This window comes from Onychostruthus taczanowskii, unplaced genomic scaffold (genome assembly GCF_017590055.1).
Source record: "Onychostruthus taczanowskii isolate IOZ18803 unplaced genomic scaffold, ASM1759005v1 scaffold197, whole genome shotgun sequence".
Lineage (NCBI taxonomy): Eukaryota > Metazoa > Chordata > Aves > Passeriformes > Passeridae > Onychostruthus > Onychostruthus taczanowskii.
The window spans coordinates 213,420-228,392 of NW_024499206.1; the positions used below are offsets into that span (position 1 = coordinate 213,420).

At 53.6% G+C, this 14,973-nt stretch overlaps 1 protein-coding gene across 1 annotated transcript in view; it reads left to right on the forward strand.

Annotated features, from left to right (window-relative positions):
• Positions 1–14,973, forward strand: part of SKAP1 (src kinase associated phosphoprotein 1) — a 66,284-nt gene that overhangs the window by 36,827 nt on the left and 14,484 nt on the right. Inside the window, exons 5-11 of the mRNA XM_041402355.1 lie at positions 9,653–9,730; positions 10,368–10,451; positions 10,825–10,949; positions 11,405–11,468; positions 11,845–12,036; positions 14,163–14,219; positions 14,839–14,951. Of these exons, the coding sequence (XP_041258289.1) occupies positions 9,653–9,730; positions 10,368–10,451; positions 10,825–10,949; positions 11,405–11,468; positions 11,845–12,036; positions 14,163–14,219; positions 14,839–14,951 (713 nt within the window). The remainder of the gene's footprint in view (positions 1–9,652; positions 9,731–10,367; positions 10,452–10,824; positions 10,950–11,404; positions 11,469–11,844; positions 12,037–14,162; positions 14,220–14,838; positions 14,952–14,973) is intronic.

The window sequence follows — 14,973 nt, forward strand, 5'->3', positions numbered from 1 at the left end:
AAGAAAACCACCATGAATTTCTGGGAACAGGTGGAGCTCTCCCCCTTTCCCCCCCTCAGCTCCAGGACAATATTCCATAAATATTTGCTCCGGGAAATGAGGAGGCGCTGAAAGAGCCCCGGAGAGGCCGGAAAATCTCCGGGAGGAGCAATCCAAACACACCTGGAGCGGGGATTGATCCGCGCCCGTCGCCATGGCGATAACCGCGGCATCCTTCGGGATCGCCGGGAGCCTTTCTGAAGTGGGAAGGGGATAAATCCTGCTGGATGCTGGGCAGGCCCAGGGCTGGGTTTAGGGCTGGGTTTAAGGTTTTGGACACCTTGGCCTCTCTGGGAGCTTTTCCAAAGTGGAAAAGGGATAAATCCTGCTGGAGGCTGAGATCCAAGGTGGTTTTAGGGCTGGTTTTTAGCCTGATTTTAGGGCTGGTTTTAAGGCTGCTTTTGGGGTTTATGTCACCTTGGGGTCACCAGGAACCTTTCCAAAGGGGAGGTGGATAAATCCTGCTGGGTGCTGAGCAGGTCCAGGGTGATTTTAAGCCCAGTTTTAGGATTCCGAGCCCAGCCCTTCCCCGCGGCCGCGCTCCGCGTTCCCCGGCAGCCGCGAATCCCCGGAATAAAAAATGGGAAGCGTTTAAATGGTGAATGGGTTTCATGTTCCTGTCAGCGCCGAGGGTTTGTTCCCGTTTATAAACTCATCCGTTTGGAATGACATCGGTTTTATGGGAGCCATCAGCCCTGGGTGACGGCGTTCCCGTGTTCCACCATTACTGCCCGATTGGATTTGCAGTAAAGAACGGGAATGGGAATCGTAAATCTCCCGCCGGGAGATTTAGGGCTCCTGGAAGGGGGAATGGAGCCGTTCCCGGCGCTCCTGGAAGGGGGAATGGAGCCGATCCCGGCGCTCCTGGAAGGGGGAATGGAGCTGATCCCGGTGTTCCCAAGGGATGGGGCCGATCCCGGTGTTCCCAAGGGATGGAGCTGTCCTCGGAGTTCCCAAGGGGTGGAGCCCGGCGCTCCTGGAAGGGGGAATGGAGCCGTTCCCGGCGCTCCTGGAAGGGGGAATGGAGCTGATCCCGGTGTTCCCAAGGGATGGGGCCGATCCCGGTGTTCCCAAGGGATGGAGCTGATCCCGGTGTTCCCAAGGGATGGAGCCGATCCCAGTGTTCCCAAGGGATGGAGCCGTTCCCGGCGCTCCTGGAAGGGGGAATGGAGCCGATCCCGGTGCTCCTGGAAGGGGGAATGGAGCCGTTCCCGGCGCTCCTGGAAGGGGGAATGGAGCCGATCCCGGCGCTCCTGGAAGGGGGAATGGAGCTGATCCCGGTGTTCCCAAGGAATGGAGCCGATCCCGGTGTTCCCAAGGGATGGAACCGATCCCGGTGTTCCCAAGGGATGGAGCCGATCCCGGTGTTCCCAAGGGATGGGGCCGATCCCGGTGTTCCCAAGGGATGGAGCTGATCCCGGTGTTCCCAAGGGATGGAGCCGATCCCAGTGTTCCCAAGGGATGGAGCCGTTCCCGGCGCTCCTGGAAGGGGGAATGGAGCTGATCCCGGCACTCCTGGAAGGGGGAATGGAGCTGATCCCGGTGCTCCTGGAAGGGGGAATGGAGCCGTTCCCGGCGCTCCTGGAAGGGGGAATGGAGCCGATCCCGGCGCTCCTGGAAGGGGGAATGGAGCTGATCCCGGTGTTCCCAAGGAATGGAGCCGATCCCGGTGTTCCCAAGGGATGGAACCGATCCCGGTGTTCCCAAGGGATGGAGCCGATCCCGGTGTTCCCAAGGGATGGGGCCGATCCCGGTGTTCCCAAGGGATGGAGCCAATCCCAGTGTTCCCAAGGGAGGGAGCTGATCCTGGTGTTCCCAAGGGATGGAGCCCATCCCGGTGATCCCGAGGGGTGGAGGGATGGGAAGGGCTGGGAGGAGGGTGGAGGGCAGGGAGAGGTTTGATCCCACTCTGAAATTCCATTAAAAATGGGGGAAATGGGGAACAGAAGAACATTCCAGGAGGGAAAATCCTGCCCTGGCTCCGGTGGGGTTGGGATGTGTCAATCCCAAACTTTGGATCCATCGGCAAAAGGATGAAGGAGTTGGAATCCTACAGGGATGGCTGTGGAATGGCCCTGGAATGACTCTGGAATGGCTCTGGAATGGCCCTGGAATGACTCCAGAATGGTCCTGGAATGACTCCGGAATGGTCCTGGAATGGCCCATCCCAGCTTTCCCCTCTCTAGGTTTCCAAAGGAATTTTAGGAATTCTCCATGGTCAATTAAATTGAGAGTATTCCCGGAATACTCGGGTTGGGTCTCCAGGTGCTTCCAAGTGCTGCTCTTGGCTCTGCCCCGGCCCATTCCCAGCCAGCCACCAACCAGGAATTCCTGCTGTGTATTCCCAGAGCTTTCCGTGCCTCGGGAATGCTGTCCCAATCCCAGGAAATATCATGGGTTCATTGTCCACCCTTCCCATCCTCCCTCTCCCATCGCTTTATTTTTGCTCCCGCCCAGATTTGCTTGCATTTTCTGAGGATTTTTTGGTGATTTGGGAGCATTTGGCTGATTCCCTGCTCCTGGAGATCCCTCAATCCATGCAGGATCCTCCTGGTGTGGAATTCCAGCCCCTCTGGAAGAAAATCCAGCGTTTTTTTAACCCAGGAACAGCACAAAGACTCCCCCCGCTCGGAGGATTTTTCCCTCTTTTCCTTAATTCACTGCCCGGCGAGTTCCTGATTGACTCCGGGACCAATTAAAGGAAAATTTAATGGGAGAATGGATGAACTCCCGGAGCTTTCCCGGCCATCCATCACTTTTTTATAGCGGGAGCCGGGAAGGAGCTCAGAACTTCCCGCTGGGAATGGGATAATGAGGAGGGCACGGAGAGGATTCCCGGGGATTGCCGGGATGCTGCTCCAGGCTGGGATTCGCCGCCCTGGTCCCGGCGTTCCAGGCCCTGCAGGGACCCCTGGGGAGGCTGGAAAAAGTCGGGATCATGGGATGGATCCCGGAAAGCATCCCGGATCCATCTGGAGGTGTTGGCTCCGTGTTCCCCCATTCCGTAAATCCCGGGATTTCAGGAGTGGCCGGCAGGGACACGGGGACAGCGGCGGTGACGCCACCAAGGCCCTGGCGGGACATCGGGAATTCTGTCCCTGTGGGAATCCGCTCCCAGTCTGGGACTTTGTGGGGATGAATTTGTCTTTCCAAGGGGCAGGAGGAGCATGGGGCTCCCCAAATCCCATCCCAGAGATTTGGGGCTCCCAAAATCCAATCCCAGAGATTTGGGGCTCCCAAAATCCAATCCCAGAGATTTGGGGCTCCCAAAATCCAATCCCAGAGATTTGCAGCTCCCAAAATCCCATTCCAGAGATTTGGGGCTCCCAAATCCCATCCTGGACATGTGGGGCTCCCAAAACCCCATCGTGGATCTTTGGGATTCCCCAAATCCCCATATCAGAGCCGTGGGGATCTTTGGCATTCCCAAAATCCCATCCCAGAAATATGTGGCTCCCAAATCCCATCCTGGAACTCTGGGGCTCCCAAATTCCCATCCTGGAGGTTTGGGGCTCCCAAATCCCATCCCAGAGCAGAGCCAGGTCCTTCCCATCCCCACCCAAATCCCATTTCCCATCCTGGCAGGATTTGATCCAGAGGCAGCAGGGGAGGGAAAAACCCCAGAAAAAAAACCCGGAAAAAAAAACGCTGAGGAAATGGAAACCACCCCAGCTCCCATTTTTCAGCTGTAACTCCATAATAAAAATAACAGGATAATGATTTTTTTTGGTTTTCTGGGATGATATTAGAGGCCGGGATATCGATCCCACATTTCCCGGGCCTCGGATGGAGCGGCGGGTTTTGACGGAGAGAGCAATAAAATCCTCACTTTCCCAATTTCCCATAAATGTCAGCTCCGCACGCGGCGTTACAAATTCCCGGCGTCCCTCCCTTCCCAGGGAATGGGGAAATGAGGGAACGGTCCCAGGGGGAAAGTTTGGGATCAGATCCGGGCTGGGAAGGGGCTGCGTTCCCATGGGATTCTGTTCAATCCCAAATCCCTGGAATTTAGGGTAAGGGTCCAATGTCCGCCCTGGATCCCGGAGCCCTGATCCCACCTGGAATTTGGGCCCTGAACTCTGATCCCACCTGGAATTTGGGTCCTGGAGCCCTGATCCCACCTGGAATTTGGGCCCTGAGCTCTGATCCCACCTGGAATTTGGGTCCTGGAGCCCTGATCCTACCTGGATTTAGGGATAAGGGCCCAATGTCCACCCTGGATCCAAGAGCCCAGATCCCACCTGGAATTTGGGTCCTGAGCTCTGATCCCACCTGGAATTTGGGCCCTGAGCTCTGATCCCACCTGGAATTTGGGTCCTGAGCTCTGATCCCACCTGGAATTTGGGTACTGGAGCCCTGATCCAACCGGGATTTTGGGATAGGAACTGAATGTCCCCCCTGGATTCCAAGCCCTGATCCAACTGGGATTTTGGGGTCCGGAGCTCTGATCCCACCTGGATTTTGGGGTCCTGGAGTCTGATCCAACCAGGAATTTGGGATGGGGGCTGAATGTTCTTCCTGGATCCCAAAATCCTGATCCAGCTTTGATTTTGGGGGTCCTGGAGCCCTGATCCCACCTGGAATTTTGGTCCTGAACTCTGATCCCACCTGGAATTTGGGTCCTGGAGCCCTGATCCCACCTGGAATTTGGGTCCTGGAGCCCTGATCCCACCTGGAATTTGGGTCCTGAGCCCTGATCCCACCTGGAATTTGGGTCCTGGAGCCCTGATCCAACCTGGAATTTGGGTCCTGGAGCCCTGATCCCACCTGGAATTTGGGTCCTGGAGCCCTGATCCAACCGGGATTTTGGGATAGGAACTGAATGTCCCCCCTGGATTCCAAGCCCTGATCCAACTGGGATTTTGGGGTCCGGAGCTCTGATCCCACCTGGATTTTGGGGTCCTGGAGTCTGATCCAACCAGGAATTTGGGATGGGGGCTGAATGTTCTTCCTGGATCCCAAAATCCTGATCCAGCTTTGATTTTGGGGGTCCTGGAGCCCTGATCCCACCTGGAATTTGGGTACTGGAGCCCTGATCCAACCGCGATTTTGGGATAGGAACTGAATGTCCCCCCTGGATCCCAAGCCCTGATCCAGCTTTGATTTTGGGGGTCCTGGAGCCCTGATCCCACCTGGAATTTGGGGTCTGGGGTTCTGATCCCACCTGGATTTTGGGGTCTGGAGTTCTGATCCCACCTGGAATTTGGGGTCTGGAGTTCCGATCGCACCTGGATTTTGGGGTCTGGAGTTCCGATCGCACCTGGAATTTGGGGTCCTGGAGCTCTGAGCCCACCAGGATTCCTACCCAAAGTTCCCCAAACCCACCCCGTGTGGAGCTTTTCTCCCGATCCATCACATCCCGGATTTATGGCTTTGTGGGAATCCGAGCTGCCATAAAAAGCAGTTCCCTGTTTTTCCGGCCCCGCCATCCTTTATCCGCTGTCACTTCCCAGCGCTCCCAGAGGCGGATGCGGCCGGAGCGATCGATGTTTTGTTTTATCTCCCTTTTTTTCCCAATAATTTTTTTAATCATTTCTCCCGCGGATAAATAATTCCCGGGAAAGCCGCGCTCAGCACTTTTGGAGAGTGGGGGGGAAAATGATGAGGTCAGGAGAGGGAAAGGGAGGGAGCGGGGCTGGAGCTTCCCGCGGAATTCCCAGCGGGAATGGGGCATGGAGAGGCCACCCCAAAAATGGGAAAAGGGGTTTGGGGGAACTGGGATGGGATGGGATGGGATGGGAAGCTTTTCTCCCGATCCATCACATCCCGGATTTATGGCTTTGTGGGAATCCGAGCTGCCATAAAAAGCAGTTCCCTGTTTTTCCGGCCCCGCCATCCTTTATCCGCTGTCACTTCCCAGCGCTCCCAGAGGCGGATGCGGCCGGAGCGATCGATGTTTTGTTTTATCTCCCTTTTTTTCCCAATAATTTTTTTAATCATTTCTCCCTCGGATAAATAATTCCCGGGAAAGCCGTGCTCAGCACTTTTGGAGAGCGGGGGGGGAAAAGTGATGAGGTCAGGAGAGGGAAAGGGAGGGAGCGGGGCTGGAGCTTCCCGTGGAATTCCCAGCGGGAATGGGGCACGGAGAGGCCACCCCAAAAATGGGAAAAGGGGTTTGGGGGGACTGGGATGGGATGGGATGGGATGGGAAAAGGGACAGGGATGGGGACAGGGACAGGGACCTGCCAACCCCCATCCGCTTCCCTTGGAATTCCTAACTGGAATGGGGGCGTGGAGCTGCCACCCTAAAATCAGGGAAAAGGTGTTTGGAGGGATTGGGATGGGGACAGGGATGGGGATAGGGATGGAGATGGGAAAAGGGACAGGGATGGGGACAGGGACGGGGACCTGCCAACCCCCATCTGCTTCCCTTGGAATTCCCAGTCGGAATTGGATACGGAGCTGCCACCCTAAAACTGGGGAAAAGGGGGGAGCCCCCTGGGACAGGGGATTTTAGGGATCATCACAGCCCCTTTTTGGGATGAGAAATTTGGGAATTGTGATCCCAGCCGGCATTCCCAGCCCCCTTTTTGGAATAGGAAATCTGGGAATTGGGATCCCCAGCAGGGGTTCACATCCCCATTTTGGGATGGGAAATTTGGGATTTGGGATCCCAGCCCCCCGCTGCTGCTCCCGGTGGGGCCGCTCCCTCTCCCGGCTCCAATCCTGAGCTTCTGCTGCTTCCTTGTGGCAAAATCTTGGAATGACACAGCTTTTCCCTGGATTCCTGCCCCGGGACGCGACCCCAAAGCCCGGCAGAATCCCTTGGGAGCAGCTCCAGGGTTGGGATCTCCCGGCCTTGGAATCTCGGGAGGGAAATCCTTCAGCCACATCCATCCCTGCGCTGACCTTTGCCAGCTCCTGGAGAATTCCAAAGGGGAATTCTGCTGGCGAGCCCTTCCCAGAGGCTGTAAATATTCCCGGGAAGGTGATGGAGGTGCTTGATTTTCTTGGGATACGTTTTTAAAGAGCCAGGATGTAACCCCGGAGTCCCGGTGGGAATTCTCGGTGGGAATTTATGGCAGGAAGGTCCTTTCATTCCCTTCCTTTTATTCCCAAATTTCAGCTAGGGATTAAACCTGGAATTCCCACTCTGTGACACCCTCAGCTCTCAAAAATTTGGGATTTTCCCTGGGATTGCTGCCCATGTTGGGAATTAGGAAAAGGGGGTGGCTGGGCGAGAGGATCCCACCGGGATTTGGGATTTGCTCCCGAGGCTCAGCATCCCAAATCCTGTTTATCCACGGCCAGGGGAGCTTCATCCCTCTGGGATTGATCCATGGGTGGCTCCTGACCCAGATGGAAAAAAGGGATGGGGTGGATGAGGGCTGTGACCGGAGGAAAATGGGAAACCTCTGGAAAAGCGGGAATGAGTGGCTCCAGTTTGATCTCCAGGTTTCCAGATCAGCTTTTCCATGGGGAGATTTGGAATAAATCCCTGCAGGAATGGGGCTCATCCTTCCCATTCCCTCTCTGCCTCCTCCACTGGCTCCTTCTGGGGCCGCGGGGTTCTTGGAGGGGCTCAGGACCCTCTGGAAAACCGGGAATGAGCGGAAAGAGCGGGACAAGTTTGATCTCCAGGTGTCCCATATCAGCTTTTCCAAGGGGGAATTAGGCAGCAAATCCCGGCAGGAATTGAAGTCACTCCCCCCCTCCCTCCTCCTTTGGGGCTGAGAGGTCCTTGGAGGGGTTTGGGACCCTCTGGAAAACCGGGAATGCCGGGGGAAAGCAGCACCGGGAGTTCGATCTCCAGCTGCCCCGTATCAGCTTTTCCAAGGGGAAATTAGGGAACAAATTCCAGCGGGAATGGGGGGTGGGGTCTGCCTCCCTCCCTCCGGAGCCGCGGGGTGAAAGCTGAAAGTTGAAGAGTCCAAAGCCGTCAATCCCGACTTTCAGCCGGCGCTGGGAAAGGGAAATATTTGGATAAGGCGCGATCCGGAGCTGCCGCTGTTTACAAATCCCGATCCCACATCAAACGCGGCTCCCTTTGGGAAGCGCTTCCCGCTCTCCCGGCTCCTTTTGGGAGCTGTCACGGGAATTATTTGATGTTTCCCTCTCTCCTTTGTTTGTTTACGTTCATTAAAGTCGGGAAAATCCATCAAATCCTTGGCTCCGGTCATCCCGGAGCGCGCGCGGCCGCAGGTGCGGAGCGGCCGGGAATGATGGAGGATCCATTTATCCCGCGGGGCGTGTGGAGGGAATGACACATTCCCGATAAATCCAACCCCGTTGCCGCCCTTCTGCCTTCCCCCGGCCCTGATGGATGAGTTCCTTATCGGGAACACGGAAAAGCCGCGGTCGAGCTCCGGCCGCGCTTCCCGGCCGGATGCGGGGGCAGAGGGCTGATCCCGGCGTTCCGCGGATTCCCGGGATGAGCCGGGATTTATGGAAGCTGCTCCCCAGCCCTGCTAAACGTCGTCTTGGACGGAATCCCAAAAAATGCGGGGTTCCCCCCGATTTTGCCCCGCTGCGAGGGGTTATCCCAAGTTTCTCGCCTCCGCAATTCCTGAGTTTGTTGCCTCCGGAATTCAATTTTGCCGTATCTAAAATTCCCAAATTTGTTGCCTCCAGAATTCCCACGTTTTCCCAGAATTCCAAACTTTTTCCCATGTTTGCCGCCTGCAGAATTCCCAAGTTTGCTGCATATGGAATGAGGCCTCCAAGGCCGTTCCCGGGAAAACAAGGCTTCCGAGGCCATTCCTGGGAAAACAAGGCTTCCGAGGCCATTCTCCAGAAAATGGGACTTCCAAGGCCTCACCATTCCCAGAAAACGAGGCCTCCAAGGCCATTCCCAGAAAACGAGGCCTCCAAGGCCATTCCCGGGAAAATGAGGCCGTCGGGCTAACGAGGAATGGTCGGAGCACACCTGAACGCTCCGGTGGAGCCGGAGCAAAAGTCGGGATTTACGGAGTCCCCGCGCGGACAGGAAAGGACGGGAAGTTTATCATGGATTAGGGAATTAATGGGGATGAATTCCCGCCCGCTGATGGATGGGGTGGACGCTCCATTAGGGAATGATTTAGAACTTTCCAGCTCATTGTGGATCAGGGAGGGCTCGGCCGGGCAGGGCCGGGGTCGGAATGTTGGGATTAGGGAAGAATTGGGGAACAGGGAAAGAATTCCAGGGATTTTCAAGTTATGGATCCATATTTTTATATTTTCATATTTTTATTTCCATGTTTTTCATTTTTATGTGAATTTTTTAAGGGATAATTTGGGATGGAAGGGATCCTAAAGCTCATCCAGGATCACTTCCCACTGTCCCAGGTTTCCTAGGTTTTTGGGATGAGCTGGGAATGGCAGAGCCCTTCCAGGCTCCGGGATGAGATTCCATAGGCAGATTCTCCATGGGAATTGGATTTCCCGTGGAAATTGGGATTTCCATAACCCAACCAGATTCCAGGGAAAAAGGCCAGCTCCAGCCTCACCCTGCTGAATCCCGGAATTCCAAGACTCTGTTCCCTATTCCCAATCGTGGGAATATCAGAGGGATCGGGATAAACTGGGATTTCCACCCCCAACGCTTCTTCCCCAAAGGAGGGGGCTGGAAACCTTGGAATGTGGGAATGGGAATGGCAAATTCCAAGGTTTTCCTTTGCTTTGCTCCCTGCAGGCCTGGAGGAGACCCCCCGGCCCATCCAGGATTCCTGGAATATTTTGAAGCAAGGATACCTGGAGAAAAGATCCCGAGGTAAAACCTGGAATTCCAGGAGAAGATCCAGGGCTTGCCACCTGAAAATGTGGGAAAATCCCAAATTTCCAGCCTAAAAAACCCAGAAAAACACAGGAAATCCACAGATTTCCACCGGCAGGAGCTTCCAGGTTTTTCCAACGCCTTGCCCGGCTCATTCCCTCTTCCAGAGCATCCAAATTAAATCCTGGAATTAAATTAAGCCCGGCCCAGGCCTGGAGGGCAAAACTAATGAGGAGAAAAAGCCGGGAAAAGCTCCAGGGATTCGGGATCATCCCACATTTAATGCGGAGATAAGAGCCGGGCTCGGAATCAGCCCCGGCCTTATCTCTCTTTTCCCGTGAAAGCCACAAATTATTCCCTTCCCTAATGGGATTTTCTCGGGAATTATTGATGGGAAGAGGCAGAAACAGCTCCTGGCTTTTCCCTGAGCTCAGCTCAGAGTTAGGCCTGGCTTAACTCCCGCTGATCTCTGGTTCAACAACATTTCCCCGAGATTTAACCCTAAACGTGTTCCCTGGCCGCATTGAATCCATGAGAAACGCATCCCAAAGGAATGAAATTGAGTCTTATTCCTGCTTTTCCTGATTTTTCCCATTTTTTTCCCCAATTTTTTCTATTTTTCCTTGTTTTCCAGAGCCCAGCTTTTTCGGCTCCGAGTGGCACAAGCGCTGGTGCGTCCTCACCCAACGGAATTTCCTCTACTACGCCAACGAAAAAAGTGAGTGGGAAAAGAATTCCCAACTTTTGGGCGGAAAAGAGAGATCTGACCGTGGAAAACTGCAATTCCCAACTCCTGGAAAGGGAAATCCCAGCTGGATTTGGGGTTTTTCCATTGGAGCAAAGGGAAGTTTCTGGCCATTCCTCTTTCCCGGAATTTTCCGGCCATTTCCCTTTCCCTGAATTTTGTGGCCATTTTTCCTTTCCCAGATTTTCCATCCATTTCTTTTTCCAGAATTTTCTGGACTTTCCCGTTTCCTGGAATTTTCCAGCCGCGTGCCTCAGTTGCCCTCCATGGATAAACCCCCCTGAGCCGCATCCAGGGATGGAAAAAAGCTGGAAAATCCCAAATTTTGCCCAATTCCCTTTTCCAGGCAAGCAGCCCAAAGGCTCCTTTCCCATCGAGCGCTACCAGGCCCACCTGGATTCCCAGCTCCGGAAAGATTCCCGGAAAAAATGCTGCTTCCAGCTGCTCTGTCCCGGAAAACGCTCCTATGAGGTGGGAAATGGCAGGGAAGTGGGAATTTTGGGGGGGAAATGGGAAATTTTAGGGGAAAACGGGAATTCTTGGGGGAAAAAAAAAGGGATTGGGAGGGAAAATGGGAATTTGGGGAGGTGAAACAGGAATATCGGGGGAGAAATGGGAATGGATTTCCATGGATTTCCATGGATTAGACCTGACAGATTTCCTGGGATAGTCTGGCTAGGATTTCCATTTATTTCCATGGGTTTCCATGGATTTTCATGGAATTTCATGGAATTTCATGGATTTCCATGGATTAGGCCTGCCAGCTTTCCTGAGATATTCCAGCTGTGCTCTGCTCCCGCTTGGAGCTGGGAGATAAATCTTGGGAATGGCTTTTCCCAGTGCCCCGGGGTTGGGAATGGTGGATCCCTGTCCCCTCATCCCAAATCCCAAATCCCAAATCCCGGGATAACGGATTCTCCCGGCAGTTCACAGCTCCGAGCCCGGCCGAGGCCCAGGATTGGGTGGAGCAGATCCAGTTCCTCCTGAGGGGTGAGTCTGGAGCGGCTCCCGGTTTTTGGGATCTTTGGGAAACGTTTTCCCACCTGGATCGGGGCTTTCCATCCACCCCCACCCAGAATGGTACGGAGTTGCTCCAGCTGGACACAGAGAAAATTCCAGAAATTCTCTGGAAACCTTTGGAACTTTCCAGAACCTCTGGAATTCTCCAGCTCCCCTCCCCTCCTACTGCATCCCTTCAGGATTCATCCCTGAATTTGGGGTTGTTTCTTGGGATTTTCCATCTTTCCTTGAGTTTTTCCTTGGTTTTTTGCCTGTTCTTGGGTGCAGGATTTGGATCTCCATCCCACCCCTCTGGAATCGGGAGAATTCCCACTTTTCCATCCCTTTTTTCCCTGTTTCCCGGCAGACCTCAGCTCCCTGACCATTCCCTGCGATGAGGATGAGGAGGAGGAGGAGGAAGAGGAAGAGGAGGATGAGGAGGAGGAAGAGCTCTCCAAGGACCGGGACAGCTCCGATTCCATGAACAATTCCCAAAATTCCACCCTGAATCCAGAGGAGCCGGAGCTGGAAGGCGACGACATCTACGAGGTGCTGCCAGGTGAGCTCCCAAATTCCCAACTTTTTCTTGGAAAAATGAGAGGAAACCTTGGCTGCTCCCACACCAGCGCCTTTCCCACATCTCCGTTTTTAACACACCCAAAATTCCAAGGTTTTATCCCATTTCTTTATTCCGAGCTTTGGATGGACCTCCCAAATCCAAACCTTGTTTTTCTGGGAATTTCAGATCAGGAGATTCTGCTGGAGCAGCCCTCAGAGTTTTCATGGATTTTCATGGATTTTCACTGGGTTGCATGGGTTTTCCATGGTTTTCCATGGGTTTCCATGGATTTCCATAGGATTTCACGGATTTCCATGTGTTTTCCATAGGTTTTCATGGATTTTCATGGATTTTCATGGGGTTTCATAGGTTTTCATCGTTTTCCATGGGTTTCCATGGATTTCCGTAGGATTTCAGAGATTTCCATGTGTTTTCCACATGTTTTCATGGATTTTCATGGGTTTCCATGGATTAGGTTTTCCAGCTTTCCAGAGGTAGCTGGGCAAGGGTTTTCATGGATTTTCATGGGTTTCCATGGATTTCCATAGGATTTTCATGGATTTCCATGTGTTTTCCACAAGTTTTCATGGATTCTCATGGGTTTCCATGGGTTTCCATGGACTTCCATGCATTTCCATGGGTTTCCATGGGTTTCCATGGACTTCCATGCATTTCCATGGGTTTCCATGGGTTAGACTTCCCAGCTCTCCTGGGATAACCCAACTCACGGATCTTCCTCCATCCCAAACCCCCAAAAACCGCAGAAAAAGCCCCAATCCCATCCTCCCTCCGCCCCCTTCTCCCTCCTTTACCTCCTGACCAAAAACCACGGCAAAAAAACCCGGGAGACGGGAATAAAAAAACCGGGAAAAGCCACGGAGAGATAATTTCCTCGGCGTTAATGAAGTTTTACAAAAACAGACGCGGCCGAGGCCAAATAAAATTTCACAGGTGATAAATTTTTCCAATTTCCCGGGAAGGATTCGATGGGAATGTTAAATCAGGAGTGAAGGTGTCCGTTCGGAAGCGCCGAGCGCTGCCGGGGAATTTTATCGACTGGAAAATTGAATCAAATTGCTCCATTAAAAACTCGGCTCCGCAGAGATTCCGAAGCTTCCCGGGATGCGCCGGCGGCTCCGGACCCCCGGGATGAGGATCCCAAAAGTGGGGTGGGAGGGAGAAGTGGAATTTTCCAAAGTTTTCCAGCTTTTCCCTTTGATTCAGTCCTGGAGGATCCAAGTGTTGGGTGGGACTGGGAAGGCAGAGCTTCACTTCCAGGCCTGATTCCCGGAAAACCCTTGGATCCATCAGATTTGATTGCCGGAAAACCCTTGGATCCGTCGGATTTGATTCCAGAACAACCCCTGGATGGTGGGGAGGGGCTGCTCCGGGCCCCATGGATCCCATTCCTGGATTTCCCAGCTCCAAATCCTCCTGGAACGTGCCCGGGAAGGGGACAAGGAGCAGGCAGGGATGTCTGTGGGATGGGAAATGGTTTTTCCATGGATGGGAAATGGCTTTTCCAGGGATGAGGCTGAATATTCGGGATGCTCCACGCAGCTCCGTTCCCTTCCCATTTTTCCAAGCTTTCCCATCCCCTCTGGAATCCACCTTCTCCCTGGGATCATTCTTTCCGTCCCTTCCTCCTCCTCTTCCTCCCTAATTCCTCCTTCCTTCCTCGCATTCCCAGCCTGGAATTTCCCCTCTGGAATCTCCTTTTCCTCTCTTCCCATGGAAATTCCCAAATCTGGAATTCAGGGATTTGTTTTTCCCAGCACCTACAACAATTCCGGTTTTCCATGAAAATCTTCTCCGATACTTCCTCTCCCCACCATCAATCCGGGAATTTTTTATTCCCAGGATTCTCTCAGAGCCCTGGGCCTGCTGGAGCCACAACATTCCCAGATTTCGGAATTCAGGGATTTGTTTTTCCCAGCGCCCACAAGAATTCTGGTTTTCCATGAAAATCTTCTCCGATACTTCCTCTCCCCACCATCAATCCGGGAATTTTTTATTCCCAGGATTCTCTCAGAGCCCTGGGCCTGCTGGAGCCACAACATTCCCAGATTTTCCCTGATTTCCCCTCTGTTTTCCCCGGATTTTCCCACTGTTTTTTCCCTCCCCAGATGAGGAGCTGGAGCCGCCATTCCCGGAGGATGAGGAGAATTTCGGGAGCGAGGAGGGTGAGATCCCAATCCAAAGGGTTCCCAGGATATGGATGGGGGGAATATTTTGGGATTTTGGCCACTTTGGAGCATCCTGGGCTGTGGAAAATGTGGAGAACGGGAGAATTCCTGGAAATTGACTCTTCCCAATGGTGAAATTCCACTTGGGAAGACTCTTCCCAAAGTGAGACATCTCCCAAAATTGCTGGATTAAAGGAGGTGTTCGGGATTTTCAAAGTTGGATTTTTATCCCTAAAAATCCCAGGGAGGGATCCCATAGGAATTTTGGGATCCAACCCCCCAGGATCCGACAGATGTTCCCAGGATGCCTCCAACACCCCCCTCTCCTTCTGGGAAGCAGGACAGGAGCTGGGATGAGAATTCCTGGGAAAGGAATTCCTGGAAAACTGGGACCAAACTCTTTGGGCAGCACCCATCCCTCAGCCAGTGAGTCCGTGACGGAATTCCATGGAATTCCCGGCATTTCCCAACCTCAACATTCAACATTCCAATGGATTTGGAGCCTTTCCCATCCTGGAGGAGCTCCAGGAGAACTTTGGGCTCTGGAGTCTCCTCCATGATCCTGTACCTATAAATCCCTCACCAACCTGACCTTTTTTTTTTCCCTTTTCCCCAGAAAATTCCGACTGGGATTACTCCAATTATTACCAGGGATTGTGGGATTGCACCGGAGACAATCCCGATGAGCTCTCCTTCCAACGGGGCGACCTCATCCGCATCCTCAGCAAGGTAGGAGCTGGAATTTTTGGGG